This window comes from Anoplopoma fimbria, chromosome 13 (assembly GCF_027596085.1).
Source record: "Anoplopoma fimbria isolate UVic2021 breed Golden Eagle Sablefish chromosome 13, Afim_UVic_2022, whole genome shotgun sequence".
NCBI classification, from domain to species: Eukaryota; Metazoa; Chordata; class Actinopteri; order Perciformes; family Anoplopomatidae; genus Anoplopoma; species Anoplopoma fimbria.
The window spans coordinates 5,175,888-5,196,602 of NC_072461.1; the positions used below are offsets into that span (position 1 = coordinate 5,175,888).

At 38.5% G+C, this 20,715-nt stretch overlaps 3 protein-coding genes across 3 annotated transcripts in view; 2 read left to right on the top strand and 1 right to left on the bottom strand.

Moving 5' to 3' along the window:
- The first annotated feature begins 2,213 nt into the window (after positions 1-2,213).
- On the top strand, positions 2,214-9,729 carry wdr31 (WD repeat domain 31). The gene is made up of 10 exons (XM_054611384.1): positions 2,214-2,462; positions 3,258-3,328; positions 3,967-4,099; positions 4,380-4,454; positions 4,566-4,710; positions 5,235-5,335; positions 5,524-5,591; positions 6,684-6,825; positions 8,029-8,191; positions 8,350-9,729. The coding sequence occupies exons 2-10, from the start codon at positions 3,282-3,284 to the stop codon at positions 8,550-8,552; spliced, it is 1,077 nt and encodes a 358-aa protein (XP_054467359.1). The 5' UTR covers positions 2,214-2,462; positions 3,258-3,281; the 3' UTR covers positions 8,553-9,729.
- Positions 9,730-11,479: 1,750 nt separating this feature from the next.
- Positions 11,480-17,099, bottom strand: bri3bp (bri3 binding protein). The gene is made up of 3 exons (XM_054611007.1): positions 16,795-17,099; positions 15,346-15,448; positions 11,480-15,243 (listed from the first exon to the last, which is right to left on the bottom strand). The coding sequence occupies exons 1-3, from the start codon at positions 16,969-16,971 to the stop codon at positions 14,822-14,824; spliced, it is 702 nt and encodes a 233-aa protein (XP_054466982.1). The 5' UTR covers positions 16,972-17,099; the 3' UTR covers positions 11,480-14,821.
- A 2,040-nt stretch (positions 17,100-19,139) lies between these two features.
- Positions 19,140-20,715, top strand: part of stpg2 (sperm-tail PG-rich repeat containing 2) — a 54,451-nt gene continuing 52,875 nt past the window's right edge. Inside the window, exons 1-3 of the mRNA XM_054611550.1 lie at positions 19,140-19,297; positions 20,084-20,187; positions 20,433-20,600. Coding sequence (XP_054467525.1) covers positions 19,192-19,297; positions 20,084-20,187; positions 20,433-20,600 — 378 coding nt within the window. The 5' untranslated portion in view covers positions 19,140-19,191. The remainder of the gene's footprint in view (positions 19,298-20,083; positions 20,188-20,432; positions 20,601-20,715) is intronic.

The following is a 20,715-nucleotide window of genomic DNA, read 5'->3' on the forward strand; positions in this document are numbered from 1 at the left end:
ATTCTTTAAAAATCTCAAGTACCCCCTGGGGTGCCTTCACGTACCCCCAGGGGTACACGTACCCCCATTTGAGAACCACTGACATACAGTATGTCCTTGTGACAGTGTGGGTGAGGCAAATGGATCTTGCACCATCAAGTCAGAGATAGTGATTTAAGTTAAAGCATATATATTCACTGACATATCAATGGTGAGTAAAGAACCCTTGGGCAGGGACATGTGTAGGAAAACTTTGGTGTTACTGTCCCCTCTGTACACAGAAAATAAAATACTTGTAACTGGAATAGTCACACATACTCCAATGTGAAAACTACTAAGCCAAAAGTTTCTTTTTTGTAATACTATCATCGTTAGAATCAACATTATTTTGCAATAAAAATGCTTGACAAACTAATTCAACAGTTTAACTGTACTCACATAAACCATTTGCTGCTAACAAAAAGTTAGAATTATGGTCATCTCACATATTGAACAGTGCTGATTGTAACCTAGCTAAGTGGCCTATTTAGACCTTTTAAATGTGACATCCCAGTGACTCAGTGCTTAGTTGCCGTAATGCATTGTTTAATCCAGCTAATGAAGACAAAGCCTGTCTTATCTTTCCTGACTTTGTCGGACAAAAATCAGAGCTACAGTGAAGCACATGAAAACAGGACATGAAAAGAACAACTGTAAAATAGTTGAATTAATTTTAACTGCAGGGACTTGTCTGATTCGTCCCAGATTTCAAGCTTGGGGAGCTATTCAACCTGTGCCTGTAATGAAGGTCAACCAACCAGCTCTGTAGGGACACCCAGCCACAGGTCAGTAACATTTTAACCTGTCATGGGCTGTTCAGCATAATCTTACAAAAGTCAAGATTCCCCTTTAAACAAATGCATTAAGTTGTTGAGTGAAAAATCATATTATCCCAGTTTATTTTTCATCAACAAGAAAATGTTATATTTGTTGGTTTAGCTTTACATGTACCCAGCCAAATGTGTTACACATACTGTCAAATCTTTAATTTGGACTTTCATTTTAACCAAAGAAGAAAGTTGTGTGTTCTTTAAACAAATCTGTGCATCCTTCTATGACATTGAACAGTGTGAGGATAGAAACAACAGCAATGAGACTGCATGTTTGAGCCTTGGTTTGTTATTTCTGCTCAAGACAACGATTTCATAGATTTATTAGTAGCTGGCTGAGGGAAAATATAAATAAATTGGAAATTGTTAGAATGGCAGCACAAACCATGGATGTCCAAAAGTGACAATAGATGTCAGATTAGGCTAGGCCTATTCAATTTACTGTATATGAAGATAGACAGTATATAATGTCTTGAGTGATGTACACAAGGCTGGATTACCAACTGAAAAAAGCAGGCAACTACAGAGGTCAAAAATCTAACTTTACAGAACAACTTTATTGTCTAACCAGCAAGTTTAGCTTTGTGGCCCTCATCAGTATCATCAACAAGGCGACTGCCCCAGAGCGCTCAAACACACTGTATAAAATACCCCAAGTTACTGTGTGGCAGGTTGTTTGTCTCCTTTTTAAAAAAAATATGTATGGTGCATACAGTAATACTTTACTAAAGCACCATATCAACTGATGATGCCAAGAACCTTAAAATGGGTCCTACTGTATTACCTGGTCGAGGCCCTGTTTTGTAAAAGATAGGCCAATGACCTCAGTGTATTTAATAGCAATTATACACTTTGAAACATTCAGTGATCCAATTGTCCAAATGCAGTTTAAAGGCCTTAATTATTTCAGCCAATATTAGGGTCACATATGGTGCATGTTTGTGAATATATTGTCCATATTTGTGAATGTATTTGTGTTTAATCACCAATACTTTAGATAATGCAATTGAGAGGGGGGTTGATAGGAGGAAAGCTCAGCAGCTCATTTATGCCTGGTGCCCCCAAACAGGATTAATCCAGCCAAGGGTGTAGTATAGTAGCCAATGGAGGGGGAATAATAATAATAATAATAATAAACGGTTACAATTCGCCTTGGAAACTTGACCAGTTGTATTGAATGCAAGTGAATTGTAGATGGGGGACGGTACATGTCCAGAAATGCCACAAAAATATCCTAATTATTAAATGAGACTTTTATTTTGGTAAGCGAACGCTCTCGATGACGTCCTCCCCCGTGTCACATGACCTCACCCTCGCCTAGATACGAGAAAGCGTCGCTCCATGGTCGCTACGGAGAGAGGGATGGGTCTGTTGTAGTGAAACTACTCTTCTGTGTTGTTTCCCACGCAGCTAGAACAACTTTCTACCATGGCAGTCTGGGGGAAACGTTTTGGATCGTTGCGACAACGACTTTACCAAGTTGTAACGTTTGTATAACCACGTTTCGGTGCTACTAGCACATTATCTCGGCATGACAGATAAAGATTAGTTAGCATGCTAGCGAGCTAGCCACAGCCTCAGCATCTCACAGCGACCACACCTGCCCGGTGACAGGTAAGATCTCTTGATTCACTTATCCCAGAACTGCGTACCACGAGTCATGACTTGTTTTTTCACCACGAGGAGCTAACGTTTCGGTTAAAATCTTTTGTTTTGTTACATAATGACCGCCAGCACAGTTCATAGCAGGTGTTTTCGAGCGATTAATGCCTTGTGACAGTAATGATGCTGCTCTAATAGGATTTGAGCCCTCTCCTTCCTGTCGATTGTTTGAGGAGTACGCCAGGATAACGAGGGAGGAGCTTAGCTGTGCGTGTGTGTGTGTGTGTGTGTGTGTGAGAGAGAGAAAGAAAACAGTGTTTGTGTGGGAACGTGTGACTTAATCTCACTTTGTAGACTAGTCTGTCTAACCCTTACGCAAGAGATTCTGCTGTAAGAGGCTGTCTACTTAAGTTGGGGTGTATGGGATGTATGCAGGTGAATCTTAGATAAGTATTAAATAACAATGTCAGGGAGAGCAAAATAAACAGTGATACATTTGCAGCAAGCAAAGCAGTGTAATTTCTGAAGTCCCAGCATGGAGGTTGCAATCTGACATATTTAGAATTTCAGCCAATGACCTCAGTTTATATAATTGCAATAACACACTTTGAAACATTCTGTGTAGTGTGCATAATTTTGCTATTATGAGCCACAATTTCCCAGCCTTTGAACTGAACTGTTTTGTTGGCTTGCAAAGTGCCTTGATCTGTTGTCCCTCATCATCACCACTGCTCACTAAAGGCAAGGATAGACATTTTATGGATGCAGCAACGACTTTATTTATTTTTTTTTCTCTCTATGTGTCAGTGTGGCTGCAGGTTCCTAGCAGACATGGGCAAACTACAAAGCAAGTTTCGCAAGAGGTCTGACCTCTACAGGTGAGACATGCATGCTACTGACACAGTGTCTGTGTCCTTGTATCTATTACATACTAATTAGAACCAGGATTTCAGAATGTAGTTCGTTCACACTAGAGAAAAATAAAAACAAAGTACTATCAAACATGTCGGTTTATGCATAGTAAGGTCTTTTGGTTTTGGTTTGGATCACTGTCCACAATACAGTGCACAGTAGATACTCACAGGTGTACATTCTTTAAAAATCACTGAAAGACTAAATAAGTTGTTACAGTAGTGAGACGGCTTATGGAACATAAAAATGGAACGTAATATTATAATTGATTTAATCTTTGGGAAAATATTTTTTTTCTCTATGGATATTACTCCAGTAGATACCAGTACCAAGTACATACAACGCAGTATGAGTATATACTCTGTTGTACATCTAAATGGGAGGCGTCATCAACAAATATGGTGACATTCATTTATTGAGGAGAATTTCATCTTAATAATTCATCTTAAGCAGAAGACTTTTAACAGTGCAGCCTGTAAAGGAACATAATATAAGTATAATACAGACATGGATATACTGAAGGAGTACTGCATCAGTTATCACAAGAACTGTCTGAATATGTTAGTTTTGTGATCTTTTTTTTTTAATGGTGTTTTCTGTGCAGGGCATCTCAGGGGGAGAAAGCAGATAATACCTTTGACAGTCAGGTGATGCTGTATGAACCTGCCCATCAGGGCTCCGTCAACACTGTCACCAATCTTAGCCCAGATTTGTGTGTTTCTGGTGGGACCGACCAGGTAAATTATTCTATGTACTGGTAGTATAGATTACTCCAAAAATAATAGCATTTCAAACACTTTATCAATTTGCTGATGATTTTTCTCTGGATTTTAGACAGGTTCAGTTGATAACAATGCCTAATGCAAGTAAAAGAAACTTAACATTTTTAATTAGATGGTATAAAAAGTGTCATGGACTTGGCCATTTAATATGCACGGAAAATCCTTAAACATGTGGTGGTTACGTTGTGCTCATGTGTTTGGTTGTTTATATGCATGCATGTGTCCGCACCCGTAGGCTGTGGTGGTGTATGACTGGAAACAAGGCCGGATGTGTCAGTCCTTCCAGGGTCACAACCGAGAGGTTACCAAGGTAACATCAATACTGTGTGTGCGCAAACTGATAAAGGTGTGATGCTGCTCAGAGTTGTTACATATTTCACAACCATGTCTCCTCTTAATTTTGCGTCCGTCTATCTGCCAGGTGATGTGCTATCCAGGCAGTACATGGATCTTTAGTGCCTCACGGGACAAGACTGTTCTGATGTGGGACCTAAACCAGGGGGACGAACCTATCCAGGAATTTTGTGGGCATGAATTGGTGGTCAATGGACTAGCCATCAGCCCTGGTACACACACACACACACACACACACACACACACACACACACACACACACACACACACACACACACACACACACACACACACACACAAACACAAACACGAGTCTCATCAGTCATGCGTACATCATTTAACAGTTTTAAAGCATTTTCATTGCTTAAGATAAACTACATACCATATGTAGTGTGGTATATCTCTGTGCAGATGTTTTATTTATCCCAAAACATAACCTACTATGAATAAATATCCATAGTTATACTCCTGCTCACTTCCTTGTTTTGTAGTGGGTTTGGGAACATCTATCTCTGTTCTTAATGGCCGCCAATCGTTGCAGCATTTAATATAGAGTGATGAAAAACCAAAACTGATAATAATGCAATTGCATGTTTATTTTTGATGTTTATCAAGTGAAGTATTTAACTATTCCTGGTGTTGTAGAGGCTTTTGCCTGTCAATGGTGCAAATTTATGCACATTGTCATTTATTAAGATTACTGATCAAATGGAACTGTCTTTATTGTGATTTGTAGAGGGGAGAAAGCTGTGCACCGGTTCTCGTGACAACTGGATGTGTCTGTGGGATATAGAATCTGCAAAATGTGAACAGAGACACAACATTTCTAGAAACCTGGTGAGAATAACAGTATGTGCTTTTGTGTGCACATAACCTCGTGCTAAGAATTGTTTCAAGCACTCGGGATTGCCTTAGGTGTGTACCTGAGCATGTAGAAAGAAAAGAGTCAAATCAATAAGCCATTCAATCTGACTGTTACGTCTGAGTTCATGCCCTGCAGGCTTTCAACTTTTCTCTCTGTCCAGGTGACTCATGTGTGTTGGGTGCCAGGCAGCTCTTCTATAGTCCAGACCTCTGAGGATAAGACCATAAGGTAAATAAATATTTGGGACAGCAACTACATTACTGTAGATGCACATGTGCCATCTGCTGCAAAGCAAAACAAATATTAGAAATCCACTTTGTTTTCAGTTGGTAATGGAAATATGCTGACCTGTTTCTACTTCCTAGGAATAGTATAGCAAAAAAGGTGTTATGGAGTATAGTACCAGTGCTACACTACAATTCTTAGCAGTCTTTGAATGCTTCTTATTTGGTAACAATACAGCGTCAAGACTACAATAAGTAATACATAAAAGCAGCACTAAAACTGAGCGCTTACTGTCACACATTCATTAACAGGTTATCTTTATTTGGATTTATACAAATCAGTAGACCACAAAATAAATTAACGTATGCAACTGTTTACAACCAACTATTCACTGCTGAGAGATTGACTTATTTTATCCCAACAAGGTTAGCCAAAATGTATTTTCACCTATGGCAGCCAATTAGAATACGGCAGGTGTAATTAAGTCATGGGATTGTGGCCATACTCTTTCATAAAATGGAAGGGCGTTCTCTTTATCAGAGATGGGAAAATGAGAATGAAAGAATTCTGTTAAACTGAATCAGAAATACTTGTTGATGGGTTTGATATGATTTATGTGTTTTACCTAGCTACATGCATGTTATCATCTGTTAGTCTGGGAGAATGTAGTGATAACACATCTTTACACTTCACCTAACAGCTCCTTGAACCCTCTGACATCACCTCATGCAGCAAACCGTTTAGGAATAAATAATGCCCAACATGTTTATTCCATCTCCACATGTGTTACCCAACAGTGAGCATTGTATGCTGTAAAAATTGAAATGAAGAGATAATAGGCACATGTTCAATTTAAGCAGTATTTGCCCGGTTTAGAGCCTATTGCATTACTTTGTTCGCCGCATTATCTTACTGATTGTTATACCTGTGTTAATCCTTAACACTTATTTTGAGAGATATTGACTCATTTTAACATTTGTTAGAAAACAATTCTCAGAAAACAACGGTGTCATGCTTTCATTTTACGTATGGGATAAAAAAAAAAAAGCTTGCACTAGTGTATTTCTATAGTAATGTTTTTGTGTATGTGCACAGGGTGTGGGACAGCCGTGCATGGCAGGTGACAAATACTTTTCCAGCCAAGCAATACATCCAGACCCACTGTGATGTTTCCCCAAATGGAAACTACTTGGTGTCCAGTAGCAACGGCTTTGGAGGCCAGGGCTGTGAAGCCACGGTGAGACCACTGGAGGTGTTTGTGTGGTTGTTGCTTGTCAATTAACAATATGTTTATTATTGTATACATCACGCACTCATAAAGAAGAGAGACCGGTGACTACTCAGTTAATACCAGTTATTGTTTTAATTTCTACTCAAACAAAACAATACTTACACATTGCCCTTGTGCAGATGGTCTCTGAATGTTTTTTCTGAGTTTGATTCACCCTGCTTGCAGCTTTGGCCCACAGCTAGAACAGTTATACAGTTCCTGTCTAATCTGTGTCTTCTAAAAGTAGCAAGAGACAAGTCAAATATTAAGCTAATCCTATTTGACTAATTACCAGTAGTTCTGTTGTCCAGTCCAGTCTAGTAAACAGTAACGTATATAAATGCTCTGTTTAGAGCAGAGGTTCTCAACTGTTTGTGACCTAAGGCCCACTTCTGATTGGGACCATCTTCCCAAATAAATGGGGAAAAAAACATAACGTGACAAAAAAAGATAAAACATAAACTTGGCTGTAATTATGTGTTATGCCACTGTCAGCTTGATATGATAATAAATAAATATTCATCTTACCATCGCCCATCACTGCCTTCCATCATGAATTTAAATTTAATGTATTCAGGGTCATATTTCCTCACCACAGGCTTTAGAGCTTTTACTGCCGCCGGGGTTTCTCCCACATAACTTTTTAGTTCCAACAACCGACCCATGATGTGTCACTGAACAGTTTGGGTGTGTCACATTGGCTAGCTAACAGTGGAGGGGTTAGTCTACCTGATGATGCGTCCAGTTTTAAGTTAACTTTTTTTTTATTTATGTGAATTCCTGAGTACATTGAGTTAACAAGCTAAGGCTAGATAAAAATAACTAGCTTTGTATTTTTACAAAACATATATATTTAATTTGATCAATTGGTAGTACCACGGCCCACTAGGTGGTGCTCTAAGGCCGCTGTTTAAGAATAACTGGACAGGCATTGATAGGTTTTATTACACTACTGTCAGATAATTTAGAATTACTTTCAATTGTGATTGTTCAGATTCAGAACAGGAATTTGGTTGATAGACATGTAAATGTTCTTTTATCACCTTGCATTTGATTAATATCTTATTTTAAAACTTCCAATATAAGACAATGGATGCTGTCTTATGTTGGAAGTTTTAAAATATCTGACATTGCCACTTGTTCTCAGTGGAGTTGTGTCTGTGTTATTAGCTCTGGGACCTGCGTCAGCCCGGCTGTAAAGTTGTGGAGTACAGAGGTCATCTCCAGACCGTCGCCTGCTGTATGTTTCTGCCTACGCCTCCTGGTGGCACAGCTCAGGTAGCAACATCCTCCCATGACAGCTCCGTCAGAATCTGGGATCAGAACACAGCAGGTAAGATGGAAATATTGATATACAGAAAGAAGAATACACACAAAAACAGGCGCACACACACAAAAAACACACACAGGCACATTTACAGTCATTGTTTGGGTGTGTAGTGTTTTTACACCAACTCTCCTCCAACCCTCTCTCTGCCATCCTCTGTTCAGTCTGTTTAGGGACGTTGTCTCTGGATGGTGCTGGTCCACTGGTTTGCCTGGTACCTACTGACTCCACCAATCTGCTGTGTGCCAGCTTCAACAACGGCCTCCATCATATCCAGCTGGGCAACGGATCAAACCAGGCTCATGTTTCCGGGGCAGGGTCAGGTGGAGTTGGTGGCATGGACTTAAAAGTTTTGGCTCGCTTCTGACAGCCTAAAGGAGCCTGGTGTGACTCGTAACCCTGACATGTGAACAGCCCGCGACTCAGAGAGCGTATCACTGGATTAGGACATCGTGTCAGTTCTTTTATCTTTATTTTTTACTATTTTACATATTTCTATTGACACTTTTGCTTCACTAGACTGCCATAGACTGAAGTGATGGAAGAGATCAGGGAGAAAAGGAAGGGCTGGTAATGACATGTCAGGAGGATGCACCTTTTGTCCAGCAACGCCACTTGGAAGCCCATCAGAGCTGCTCTCCTGGGAGACTTGTCTGTAAGTCATATTACCCCTTAATTGACTATAAACAAAATGATCCTGCTTCGATTACTGCCTTCATGGACAAAACCAGAATAACTGTGGATTGCTCTCAGTTTTATACGCTACTTCAGCTAGGTGGATTTGACGAGATGCTTAATGCACATGTTGTATTGCTGTGATTGGTGTTGGTGTATACATGTTTTGAGGAAATCCTAATGCATCTGGAGTTGTGTTGAAAATGTGGAAGCACTCGTAGAGCAGGAAAAATCAGCTATTTGGTCAGGTGTTACTTCTTCCAAAATCTGACAGAGAAGTGGAAGCCAAAAGTAGGTGCAGTCAGACTTGCAGTCTTGTTTGTCAATCACTTTGTGGAAAGTTATTTATATAACCAAAACAGAGTATTGGGGAACAAGTATATGCTGATAATAAGGAAACCGTTGATTAGTTTGTTCTGTAGCTTTAACCTGTGTGTTAGACCAAATGAGAACCTACGACACAAGACTGTAGAAACATCTGCTTTGTATTTTAGTAGAATTCATTTCATAATGTTTTTTAAAGACACAGATTCTGATATTTTTTAACTGAAGCTGCCAAGCTGATGTTGGTGCCGATATTCAACACATTAAATTTGAAAATGACTATGCAAAATACCTGAGTAATTCCCTTTTAATAAAGTGTTTGAATAAACAAATGGGATTAGAATATATTGTAAATAAAAAAGAAAGCTGCTCTTTGACCCGTCAAAATAAAACCTGCTGCCAGTTAAGATTGATTGAGGCATTACACTTTTTCAATGTGGTGGGGCTACTGTGCTTTTAACAACAGATGTTGAACTACTTTGTTAGGATTAGCAATCCAGACTCGCTGTAGTTTAGCCAGCAGCAGCCAATGTTAATATTAGCAGCCTTCCTGCATTCCTAACTTCACTGATTATTGTCAAGAGATGAGTTAAACCACTCTTACTCTATAATTATTTATAGTGTAACTGTAATACTAATTACTTTGTAAGTTTCAGCATCTAAAAAATTACATAATTTTCAATTTTGTATGTGGATATAAAATAACAAAATGGAAAGGTTAGGATTTGGAGTAACAAATTCAACGGTAATGTACTCTCAGGTGATTCCCAATGCACTCGTGGATTTTAATCTGAAGGCATACATTAGTTTGTTGATTTCTTCCAGGCAGACGAAACACAGCAACAAAAGATTGTAGGTTAGCGTGGAACCTCAGTCAACTGTGATGGGTGACTTTGTCATATGGCGCTAAGAAATCCACATTCTATAATAAATATTATTTCTTAAATTTAGGGAACACTACAAGCAGTAGGGAACCGAAGGTCATCAGACATTTAATTTCATGAGAGTTTACTGTATGGGTATTTGTCACTCTTAACATCCAGCTTATCTTATCTATCCGTTAGATACATTATAATAAAGCAATAAATAAATAGTTTTATAATGATGAGTTAATCTTGGTTGTGTCTCATTTTGTCAGCTGAGGTTTCTGGTCACAGACTTATATTTAATATGCCTCTTACATACTTGTGATTAAATATGAATGGATGATTCATCTCAATCAGTAGAGTACTACAGACAAATCAAATAACTTATGGTATACCAGCTTGCTCTCTGAGAGATAACTCTCAGTACAAATCAATACTTTGTGTCCGCTGTGAGAAAAGATCTAGCAGAAATACGTTTACACCTGCTGTGTAGAACTTACATTTTACCAGCCGCTGGAGCTCTTTGGTGTAAATTATTTTGCTCAAGGGCACCATGACAATCTCTTAAAAGAATGGACTTCCCCTGCCAAGGCTTTCATAACTATTTTCAATCTGAAATTCATTGTTACAAGATGCTACACAGCAGGCACATATCAGCCATAACAGAAATATAGATTTGATGTTTTTTTTTAGCACACAGCTAATATCATCTAGAGCAGTGGTTCTCAAATGGGGGTACGTGAAGGCACTCCAGGGGGTACGTGAGATTTAAAATATATATATTTTAAATCCTTCAGTGTTAGTGATAGTTTAATAAATCAGACACTGATGGCAGAGCGCTGTGTATTACATATTTCTTTCAACCAAAAATGCTTTCCGCTGTTAAGGGGGTACTTGGCTGAAAAAATATTTCACAGGGGGTACATCACTGAAAAAAGGTTGAGAACCACTGATCTAGAGTGTAGATTCATGTAAATGCCTTTTTAAGGTATTTTTCTAACGTATGTGTACACAGAAAAACTCATAGCAGAGCTAAGACACAGTCGATGCCTTTTAAGAGTCTTGAAGATAAACATGTTTGTTAGATTTTCTTTTTGTCAAGTAAACTGTTAAAAATAAGTATCCAGTGTCATAAGTTTTCAAGCATTTGCTTTTAGGCGACACCAAAGATTTATCAGTGCCATCTAGTGCCAGAAATGTTGTACATTTTTTTACCAAATTCTACAAAATAAAAGTGTATGATGTGATTCATCAAATAAAAGGAAATATTTAAATCTAATGAACATTTCATCCCAAACCACACTCATTTAACTGGTTATTCTTTTTATCTTGAAATAATTCGGATAATCACGACAACAAATGAACAACCATTCACACTTTGCAGGGATATTACATCTGAATAAAATTATTGAATCAGAAAGTAGAAGACTTTGTCATACTGTGGAGTTTAATTTATTCAAATCTGGACCTCAATTTCACTTACAAAAAAAAGAACCATTTATCCATCAACAGGTTTGGATAAAGACACATTCACACACAAACAACAGCAGGCAGAACAGTTTGGTGCTTACCACATCACTGAAGTACCGAAATATTCGAATACAAAAAAAGTTTCAAAAATATCGATAAAATGAAAAAACAGATACAAATAATAGCCTTAAATTAAACAAAAACATCTACATTATTGGCACAGCATGTTATAAAAAGCAGGCGACATGGAATAATAGGAACAAGTAGGATACAGTACATTACATTTATGGAATTACTAGCCATTCAACAGGCAGTTTCAAAATATAATAAATATAATCTGAATGTAGCATTCAATCCAGTGCTGAGATGTCAACTGAAAGATCCACTGGCATCTTTCAACTTCAGTGGTAATGACAAGTGGTACATAAATGCCTAGCTAGTGGCAACTTTAAGTATACAGATTTTTTTTTTCAAGTTGTTTTTTGTCTCACAAACTGACATTTTTGCAATTCTGGAAATTATGAATAAATATGAGGGAACTTGTGTGCAACTTTAAGACACAGTTTCAGTGTTTGAAATACAACATCTGATCGCAAACCCTCAAAATCCTGAATCTTTTAAAATTCAAACTCCAACATTAATACCATAATTAATTGGAAACTGGTTAGAAACCTTCCTTCAATAACATACATGATTATTACTATTCAATTAACATCTTCATAAATCACACATTCTGTCATTAGTTAAACATACACAGGTCATTGGCTTCAGACTAGTCACCAAGCCCCTCTTTAAAGTCTGCTTTAAATTATTGTAATTTTAAGATTCCCAACATTTCAGAGGTTAATTCAATGGGTTTGTGTCCAGTTTAGTTTTGTAATGTGGAACAGACCATGTAATTGTGAGAATTTGGACTCTACAGTACAGTATCAGCTCTCTGACTCACTAATCACATCACACAACACATTTTGGAAGGGTTCTCTACCAAGGCAGTAAACAACATGTACATAATGTAACAGAAAACGGCATGCAAGAAAGTTCTGGTAACTTTGGCTATATGGGGGTGGGGAGTCACTGCTGGGATGAACTGGGTGTGTTTGGGGAGATATTTTCAATCAATTGATTCACATTAAGATAAGCTATGTTCAAATCTTAAATTAGTTTTGTTTAATTAAGACTTAATTCTAAGATAAGGATCAAATGCAAGACAGAGGGTCTCAAACCATTGTACAAAAAAACCAACTGTATGTAATGGTAATTATCTGAATGTACACAAAGTCCATGTGTCTGTGACTGCTATTTTATTGATGCAACACGTTAATTCTCCAAGAATAATATTAATACTTCACCTTTACTACATGGAGCAACATTAGGGGTGGGGCATAAATGCATCTCACACATACAAATAGTTGCTGAGTGAGTGTCAAGTGTATAAATACTGGTTGGTTCTTTGGCCTCAGTAATGTCATGAACTGTAAGTGCCCTCTGATGATTTCCACCATTCTGCAACATTACTGACGGTAGTCAAACTTTCACATGTGAAACTAAAACTAACATTTCCCGTACCAAAGTTTGCACAGCATTAGGGTCATTTGTATAAAAACATGTGTTTACAGTGTCCAGATTCTATAAATTGAAATTACAAAAAGCTGTGCCAAGGGGAATATGAACAGATGAAAAAAAAGATGTGTTGAACATAGAGAATGATAGCAGGGAAAAAGTGTATTTTATGAGGCACATGAGAAAAAGAATTATCTGAAATAACAAGAAAAGAAAAAGACACAAAAAGCCAACAGACTTCAGTTGGCTACAGTGATGCACACCAAGCCTGTGAATAAAGCACAATTTCAATATAATGATATACTGTATGAATCGTAAATCTCTAATTAATTAAGTTACTGGTAAGTATCACTTACCACATGCTAAACATAAAACAATAAAAAAATAAAATAATTTACAGCTTCATATTTCAAATGCAGGGTCAAATGAGGCTGTACAGTACGATCTTGTAGTTTTGCCACAGAATCAAAAGGCACTGGACCAAATTCAATCTGTAATCAAGTTGAGATATTGATCCTGTTTACACTTAAGTCCTCATCAAAAGATATTATGTATTAAGACATACTACAAGCCAGTGCAACTCAAAACGACTAAAGTATTTTTTTATAGACCACTATGCAATTTCAACATGATACGAGAACACAAACTGCACCAATTCATCAACAAGTATTGTAAGTTACTGAGACAGATTTCAGACCTTGTCTGAAAAACTGTCAAGTGACTCAAAAGAGACCAAGACATGATTTTACTTTTCTTGATGCCTCTTTTCCAATTCTATATGCGTGTTGGTTGAGTCCCTGAGATATTGCTGCCTGTTTGCATTTTCTCTTAGTCTGATGGTGACTTTTTTAATACAGTGCTTTTCATTTCACAAACTTGAAAACACACATACACACACACACACACACACACACAATAATGTATTTGCACACACATTATAGTAGGTCACCCAGATGCATTTGCTTATGCACCCATGCACACAGAATGAAAAAGAGGTCCCGATGTCAAACTAATGCCACTATTGGACGGTGACTTAATGAAATAAAACTACATCTACATGATTTACATCTTGGATGGAAAATGTAATAAATAAATCTTACTATGAACAACTATTATCTTGAGGATTTTTACATAATTGAAATACAATGTTTGTTTCGGCCCCCTGCATCATGCACCCCGCCCCTTTCCTATTTCAATAGTTTCAAAAAAAGGGAACAAATGTTTGTGGTCATACCTTTGTAAGAACCATTACCCCGATGTTATTCACAAGGATAGAAAAGAACAAACATACATAAAATATGACTATTCATTTAGCAAAAGCATTGACAATGCTTATCCAAACACCAAAAATTCAAACCCCAAATTGGGAGTTTTTCCAAAAGTAGCTGACATGTAAAACTAGGCCTGCGTTTAGCAAACCATGGACATCGCTCTGATAACTTCCTCACAAGTGTAGCAAAAACCTTTCAATCAAAGCCTTAACACAAACATAACAAAAAAAGATAAAAAAGGTTGTTTGGTTGTTTTGTGTAAGCTCCAAGTCCATCAATTTTTTTTAGGAATTCTGTAACTAAAATCAACTCAAGCTGTTAAAATATTGTTTTGCCCAAACTAGTTTTGTGCCCCCATTTGACAATAGAGTTGTAAATACTCAGTAGTTGTGTTGCTGCAGATTTGTACAGGAAACATCAACTGCGGCTGGTTGTACAATAACCCCCCCCATCCTCATCCTCGCTGCTACCTACTGGTCCCCGGTGCGCTCCAGGCCGTCTATGACGCGGCTCAGCCTGATGTTCAGCAGCCTGATCTGAGTGTCCAGGTGGTCGATTTTCTCTTCCAGTGAACCTGCCCCGCCTCCCCGACGCCAGTACGCTCCGACGGGCCCCGTCATGAAGTACACCGCCATGATGAAGCAGAGTGGCAGCACCACACGCTCGGGGTCACCCTCAAACTTCTGCAGGATGTAGAGGCAGGACAGGGCGAAGAGCGTGACGCGTGCTAGCCAGAAGAAGCGCCCGAACACGGCGTGCAGCAGGTAAAAGAAACCCCCCAGGAACATGGAGAGGAACCAGTAGGCCACAAGTACAGCGGCAACCAGGAGCAGGGCGCGGGCCGGAGAGTGGGTGAGAGACGTGGGGCTGAAGTAGTGGCTGAGGTTTGAGGCTGCAGAGGGGAGAGAGAAGAGGAGGCGGCGTTACAATAAGTCCCTCTCTTTGCGACCATCTTTCATTGTTAGAATGAATCATGACACATTTAAAAACTTACAGTCGATGCCCATCACATCCAGCAAATCTGACCAGATCTTCCAGATGGTGTCGAGAAACGTGTCCACTCCATGGACAAACCGCTCCGTCGTTTTGGAGAAAAACTGCAGAACCAATAGAAATGCAGAGAGAATGGTAAGACTGTTTAGTTAATTACATTTTTAGTCAACCAAAGCATGAAGAGAACTACAGTAGTAGTTTAAGTCAGTAGAGCTGCACAATAATCATGATGAACAGACGATTCTCTAATCTACTGTCAACAGGAGAGCCACTCTACGCTCACAGTAGCTGACTTTAGTACAGTATCACAGCAGCCAGTCAGCAAAGACGTCTTGTTGGCATGGACTACAACAATGCTTTAGTTAGCTTCTGGCTCCAGCTGCTACCTATGTTGAGATGTTTGTTGAATCCTAAAAGATGGGATGGACTGGACTTAAACTTGACACTTCAAGTTTGGTGAAGCGACACAACGGCTTTACATCTTGTGATTAAATGACAGTCTTTTGAACAATGTACATGTGCAGCATTGCATTTATATCTCTCTGACTCTATTGATGTCTTATGTGCATATAAATAAAACATAAATATACATTTTTTAACAGTTTATAGAGATATTGGTTATACCTGTATTTGGCACAGAAAGTCTATTCCTTAACACTTGGAAGTCATCATCAATTAAAATGCAGACAAACTAAAGAAAGTGCTCAAATACATCGGTAGGGATGATCACAGGGTCGGCTTTGTAGACGAGGAGTGTGATGTATTGTATGCAAATGATCGCCTCCATAACTTTAATCAGCCATTCACAGTTTGCATGTTCTTATCAGTAAAGCAGACACACTGACACACGAGGCTTTCCCTATACGTATGTAGGTTTTTTTTAAATCCACATATCGAAATGTTTATTTATTTTTCAATAAGACGGTTATTAATATATCTGGTGTAGCCTAACATATGTCACTTTGGTTTGCTTTGGCGGCCACATACAGGAAATAACATATGCATTCAAAATGCAGGAAGTGCATCTGAACCAATGAGGACATTCAGGGTAATCCGTTTTTACCCGCTTTCTAATCATTTGAAGTGAAATAAAGATGAAGTTGAAATAAAGAAACACATGTCATGTCACACATCTGTGACGTGATGTTTGATGCACTTGCTGCTGGACTCAGAACAATGAATGAGAACATTGGTTACACTACAAATGATTGAATTTAAGCGTTACTGCGTAAAAAACAACTCTAATTTCATGGCACACGTCGACGCTGTATGAGCTGACATCTTTTTCTAGATGGATAAAACACGAGATAATGGCTCATTTTACAAAATGGCATCCGTGGAATTGTTGGCCGGGCCCGGGCGCTCAGGTTTCCTGTGTTTCAGCCGGCTGAGACACAGGAAACCTGATCAAGTTGACCTGTCGTCTCCTGGACACATGTCCCACACTCACCTTGTACAGCCCTCTGATGTTCTCCTCTCCGAAGACCCCGCTCAGGGTCTGGTAGATCCCGTTAGCTGCCCGTCGGAAGCTATTCTGGTTGCTGGTTTTGCTCCTGGCCGCCTCGGCTGTGTACAGCAGAGCCGCGGAAAGCACCAAGAAAACCACGAAAACCCTGATTCCCTTCATGGCACTGAAAGTCCCGAGATGAGAAGCGGAATGTGTATTAAAAAAAAGGTTCAATTAAACGCAAGGTAAGCGTGGTAGCTAGCTGCCTGAAGAGACACCTTGAAGGGGATGAGACGCTGCACAGTGACGACCCGTGGTGCTTTCAATGACTCCTCCTCCCGTATCGGAAATTTGGCTTTTTGTGTGAGAGGAGCAGTCGGTTGATTTGCTGACGCTTCATTGTGTCAGTGAAAACGAGTGTGCTAAGTCGTTGCTGTAGCGGCATTATTAACCAAAATACAAGTTTTATTTTATATGTTTTTCTTGCTAAATAAATCGCTTGTGTCTTCTGTAAGCATACAAAAATGACAGTTGTTAAAAAAAAATACGCACAAACACTATTTAGAGTATCAAGTTAATACGCTTATTTTTATGTCATGTGGTTTCCATCCGTTTGACTTTTGAAACACTTGTGTCTTGGTCTCATACCGCTGTGGTTACAACATTTCCGTTTTTCTCTAAAGGCATCACTTGTCTTCATGCGAATTTGAAACAGGATCGACTCATCTGAAGCTCGCTGCTGCCCCCCAGTGGTGAAGTAGGCTCACTGCTCTCACTGACTTTTTCATCAATCCAGCATTTTGCCTTAATGAAAGGTCAAAGCTCTGTTCTGGTTTCCTGAACACCAAGCTAATCTTTTTTAAAATAATCTCATATCAAATCCTTGGATAAAAACACATTAAAGGATTATCTTATTTTATCTTATTACCACATCATTCAGTCTCTCTCTATCTGTGTCGACAGCTACACAATTAAACTACAAACCAAAATTAATAAACACATATTACACATACACGTTTTGTACTATAATATGGTCAATATCTTTATGACATTTCCTGATGTATAGATGTTGCTCCTATTTGAGAAGTTGCCCACTGTTACATATATCTTGTCTTTAATAAAACTCCACATTTGTCCCCGCTGAGTATTTGATTGTTATTGCTCCTGCTGACTTAGTGGCTGTTAGTGGGCCCTGATGTCTGACTAAGATTTCCTCTTGGGGACTAAAAACATCCGTCAAATTAAAATCCATTAGGCAGACAAACTCCATGCTCATGAGACATGGCAGGAAGTTTAATATAAAGACGCTCAAGAGAGGTGCTTATTACTTGGTGATGGTTTACCCCTGAGTTCTCACTGACCACACTTCTCAATAGTGCAGCGGAAAGTAGGTCAAGGCTGCAAACAATGATAACAGGAGTGATGACAAGAGCGGCCCAATGCAGTAATAGTTTTATTTTTTTAGAGAAACAAGCAAGTTGCCAAATGTGTTTAATAACTTGCATGTGAGTAATCAAGGTTTTTCTATAGGCTATTTTTTGCACCTTGACAACACTAACCATTCAAATATACATGAGATTCATGTAAAATAGGCTACCCTTATAGCAAAACATTCTGCTGTGGGTGAAAATGAATTTTAGGTTGATTTCACAAATATGTGAGCAAAACCAATAATGGTAATAAATAATGGTAATGTTCCTTCAGCCACCGGCTGCTTCACCCCCGGTGTGTGAAGGAGAGGTACCGCAGGTCCTTCCTTCCTGCTGCTGTCAGGCTGCACAACCAGCTCTGCTCCCAGCAGACCACATGACCACATGACAATAAAAACACTGTGCAATACATTACACATTACACTGTGCAATAATAGTTAAAAAAGTTTAAAATAGTTAAAATAGTTTTTTTTTTCTCTGTCTGTAAATATAATATTTCAGTTACTGTTGTTTTTCTACTGTTTTTTTATTGCTTATTTATAATACTGTTTTATTTTATTTTTCATTCTTTATTTTTTAGCTTGTCTTCTTCTGCTATGTCTCTTGTGTGCACTTTACTCTACGCTGTTGTAAGCCTGCTAATAAAGGATTATCTTATCTTATCTTATCTTAAAGTGAATATAATTCATTGGAGTTACATACATGTTGTCATGTGATAGCTGTGGTAGAAACATGACTAAAGGGGACACTGTCCTCTCTGCTGTGTAACGATGTGTGGTAACCAAGCAACGCCGCACTCACCAGTCAGCTCTGGACGGAGAGCAGCGGAGGAATGCTCTGACCTGGAGGCTTCACAAACTCAATTAAGTGAGAGCGACTTTTCTTTCCTACATCTTAGGCTCGACTCTAAGCAGGTGTGCGTATTTTTTTTTACAAATGACGTTTAGTTAAACTACCCAGTGTAGTTAAAATGTATGGACGAGCTCCACGAGTGACCTTCAGGACAACCGGCGAAACGTCATCGTCAGTGGGCCCCGGCTCCTATGACGTCACGTGGAGCGGTCCTAAGTTATCAGGTAGGAAGTAGCCCGGTTTAATGTACGTGAGCTAGACCCGGGTGAACCACTGTAAGCTACTGGAGGCTCGTTTTCAATCAGCAAACACGCCTGCTGCTCTTTTTTTTTTACTCCAGATTGTAGACCAACATGCACGTTATTGAAATTCAATTAAGGTTAGCCAACGCTAGCATTAGCTGTGTGTTAAAATGCTAACGCTAACGTTACCTGGTAACTGTAAGCTAACACTGGTACATTACAGTGAGTGATATTTAAATCTATTAGAAAGATGAAACAACATTCAAACTTTAGAGTGTTATTCTACATAGACAAGCAATGTTATCCTACAGATGAAAGACAAAATATATATATATATAAATATATATTTATTTATATATATATAAATATTTATATATAAATATACATATAAATAAATATTTATATATTTATAATATAATATTTATATATATATATAAATATATATTATATATATAATATATATATTTATTTATATATATATATATATATAAATATTTATATATAAAATATATATATAAATATATATATATATATATATATGGCACAGGAAAATGATATACTGTATATTGCTTGGCCAAGTTAAAGTTTTTCACATTACTCCTATTTTGTTAAATCACTACATAAGCATCACTTAAAACAAAATTTCAGCAATACAATATGAATATGAACACAAACTACAACATTGAATCAATATAACCACAGATTTTCTGTGCCTGAATCAATCAACAATTTGCTTATTCTACTTTTGTATGTTTTTCCATATTCCAGATGGCTATGCTCCATTCCTGACGTTGACCAACAGACAGTCAGTATTCAGTCAGTCCAGTGAGAGGATACCAGGACCTGGACAGTATGACTTCTCCCCTGTCAAGGTACTGTAGGTCAGACACGATCATTTACATACATGGTAGTACATATAGTGTCCCCTAAAGCAGCTCTTTTATAGCCTTTTCCTATTCAGACATGTAAAACTATTCATTTAAGAAGGTAGGAGATGAAGCCTTTAAAACTGGATGAGAGCAAGGGGGAGAATTTGTTGACTATATGCTGTTGAGGAACTCTTCATTGGTTGCAATCTGAGAGAACCTGTCTCTCTGTTGAACACGTGTCTCTGCAGCTAAACATCCACGGTGGGCGCAGTCTTCAGAACCGCTCCAAGCGTTTTGTAGAAGTAGCATCTAAGGTTCCGGGCCCCGGGGCCTACAATGTGCTGCCTGCTTCAGGAAACACTCTGAGGGCCGTGACGGCTGTAGCCGGGCAGGCTGCGAATCTGAGCAGGAAAAAGGTAGGAATATGGATGTAAATATTTGGGCAAAGTACATTTGCAGTCAGTTTACAGGAAATGATTTACTATATATTTTCTCCCTACAACCTTTTATGTTTTTCATTACAATATGTTG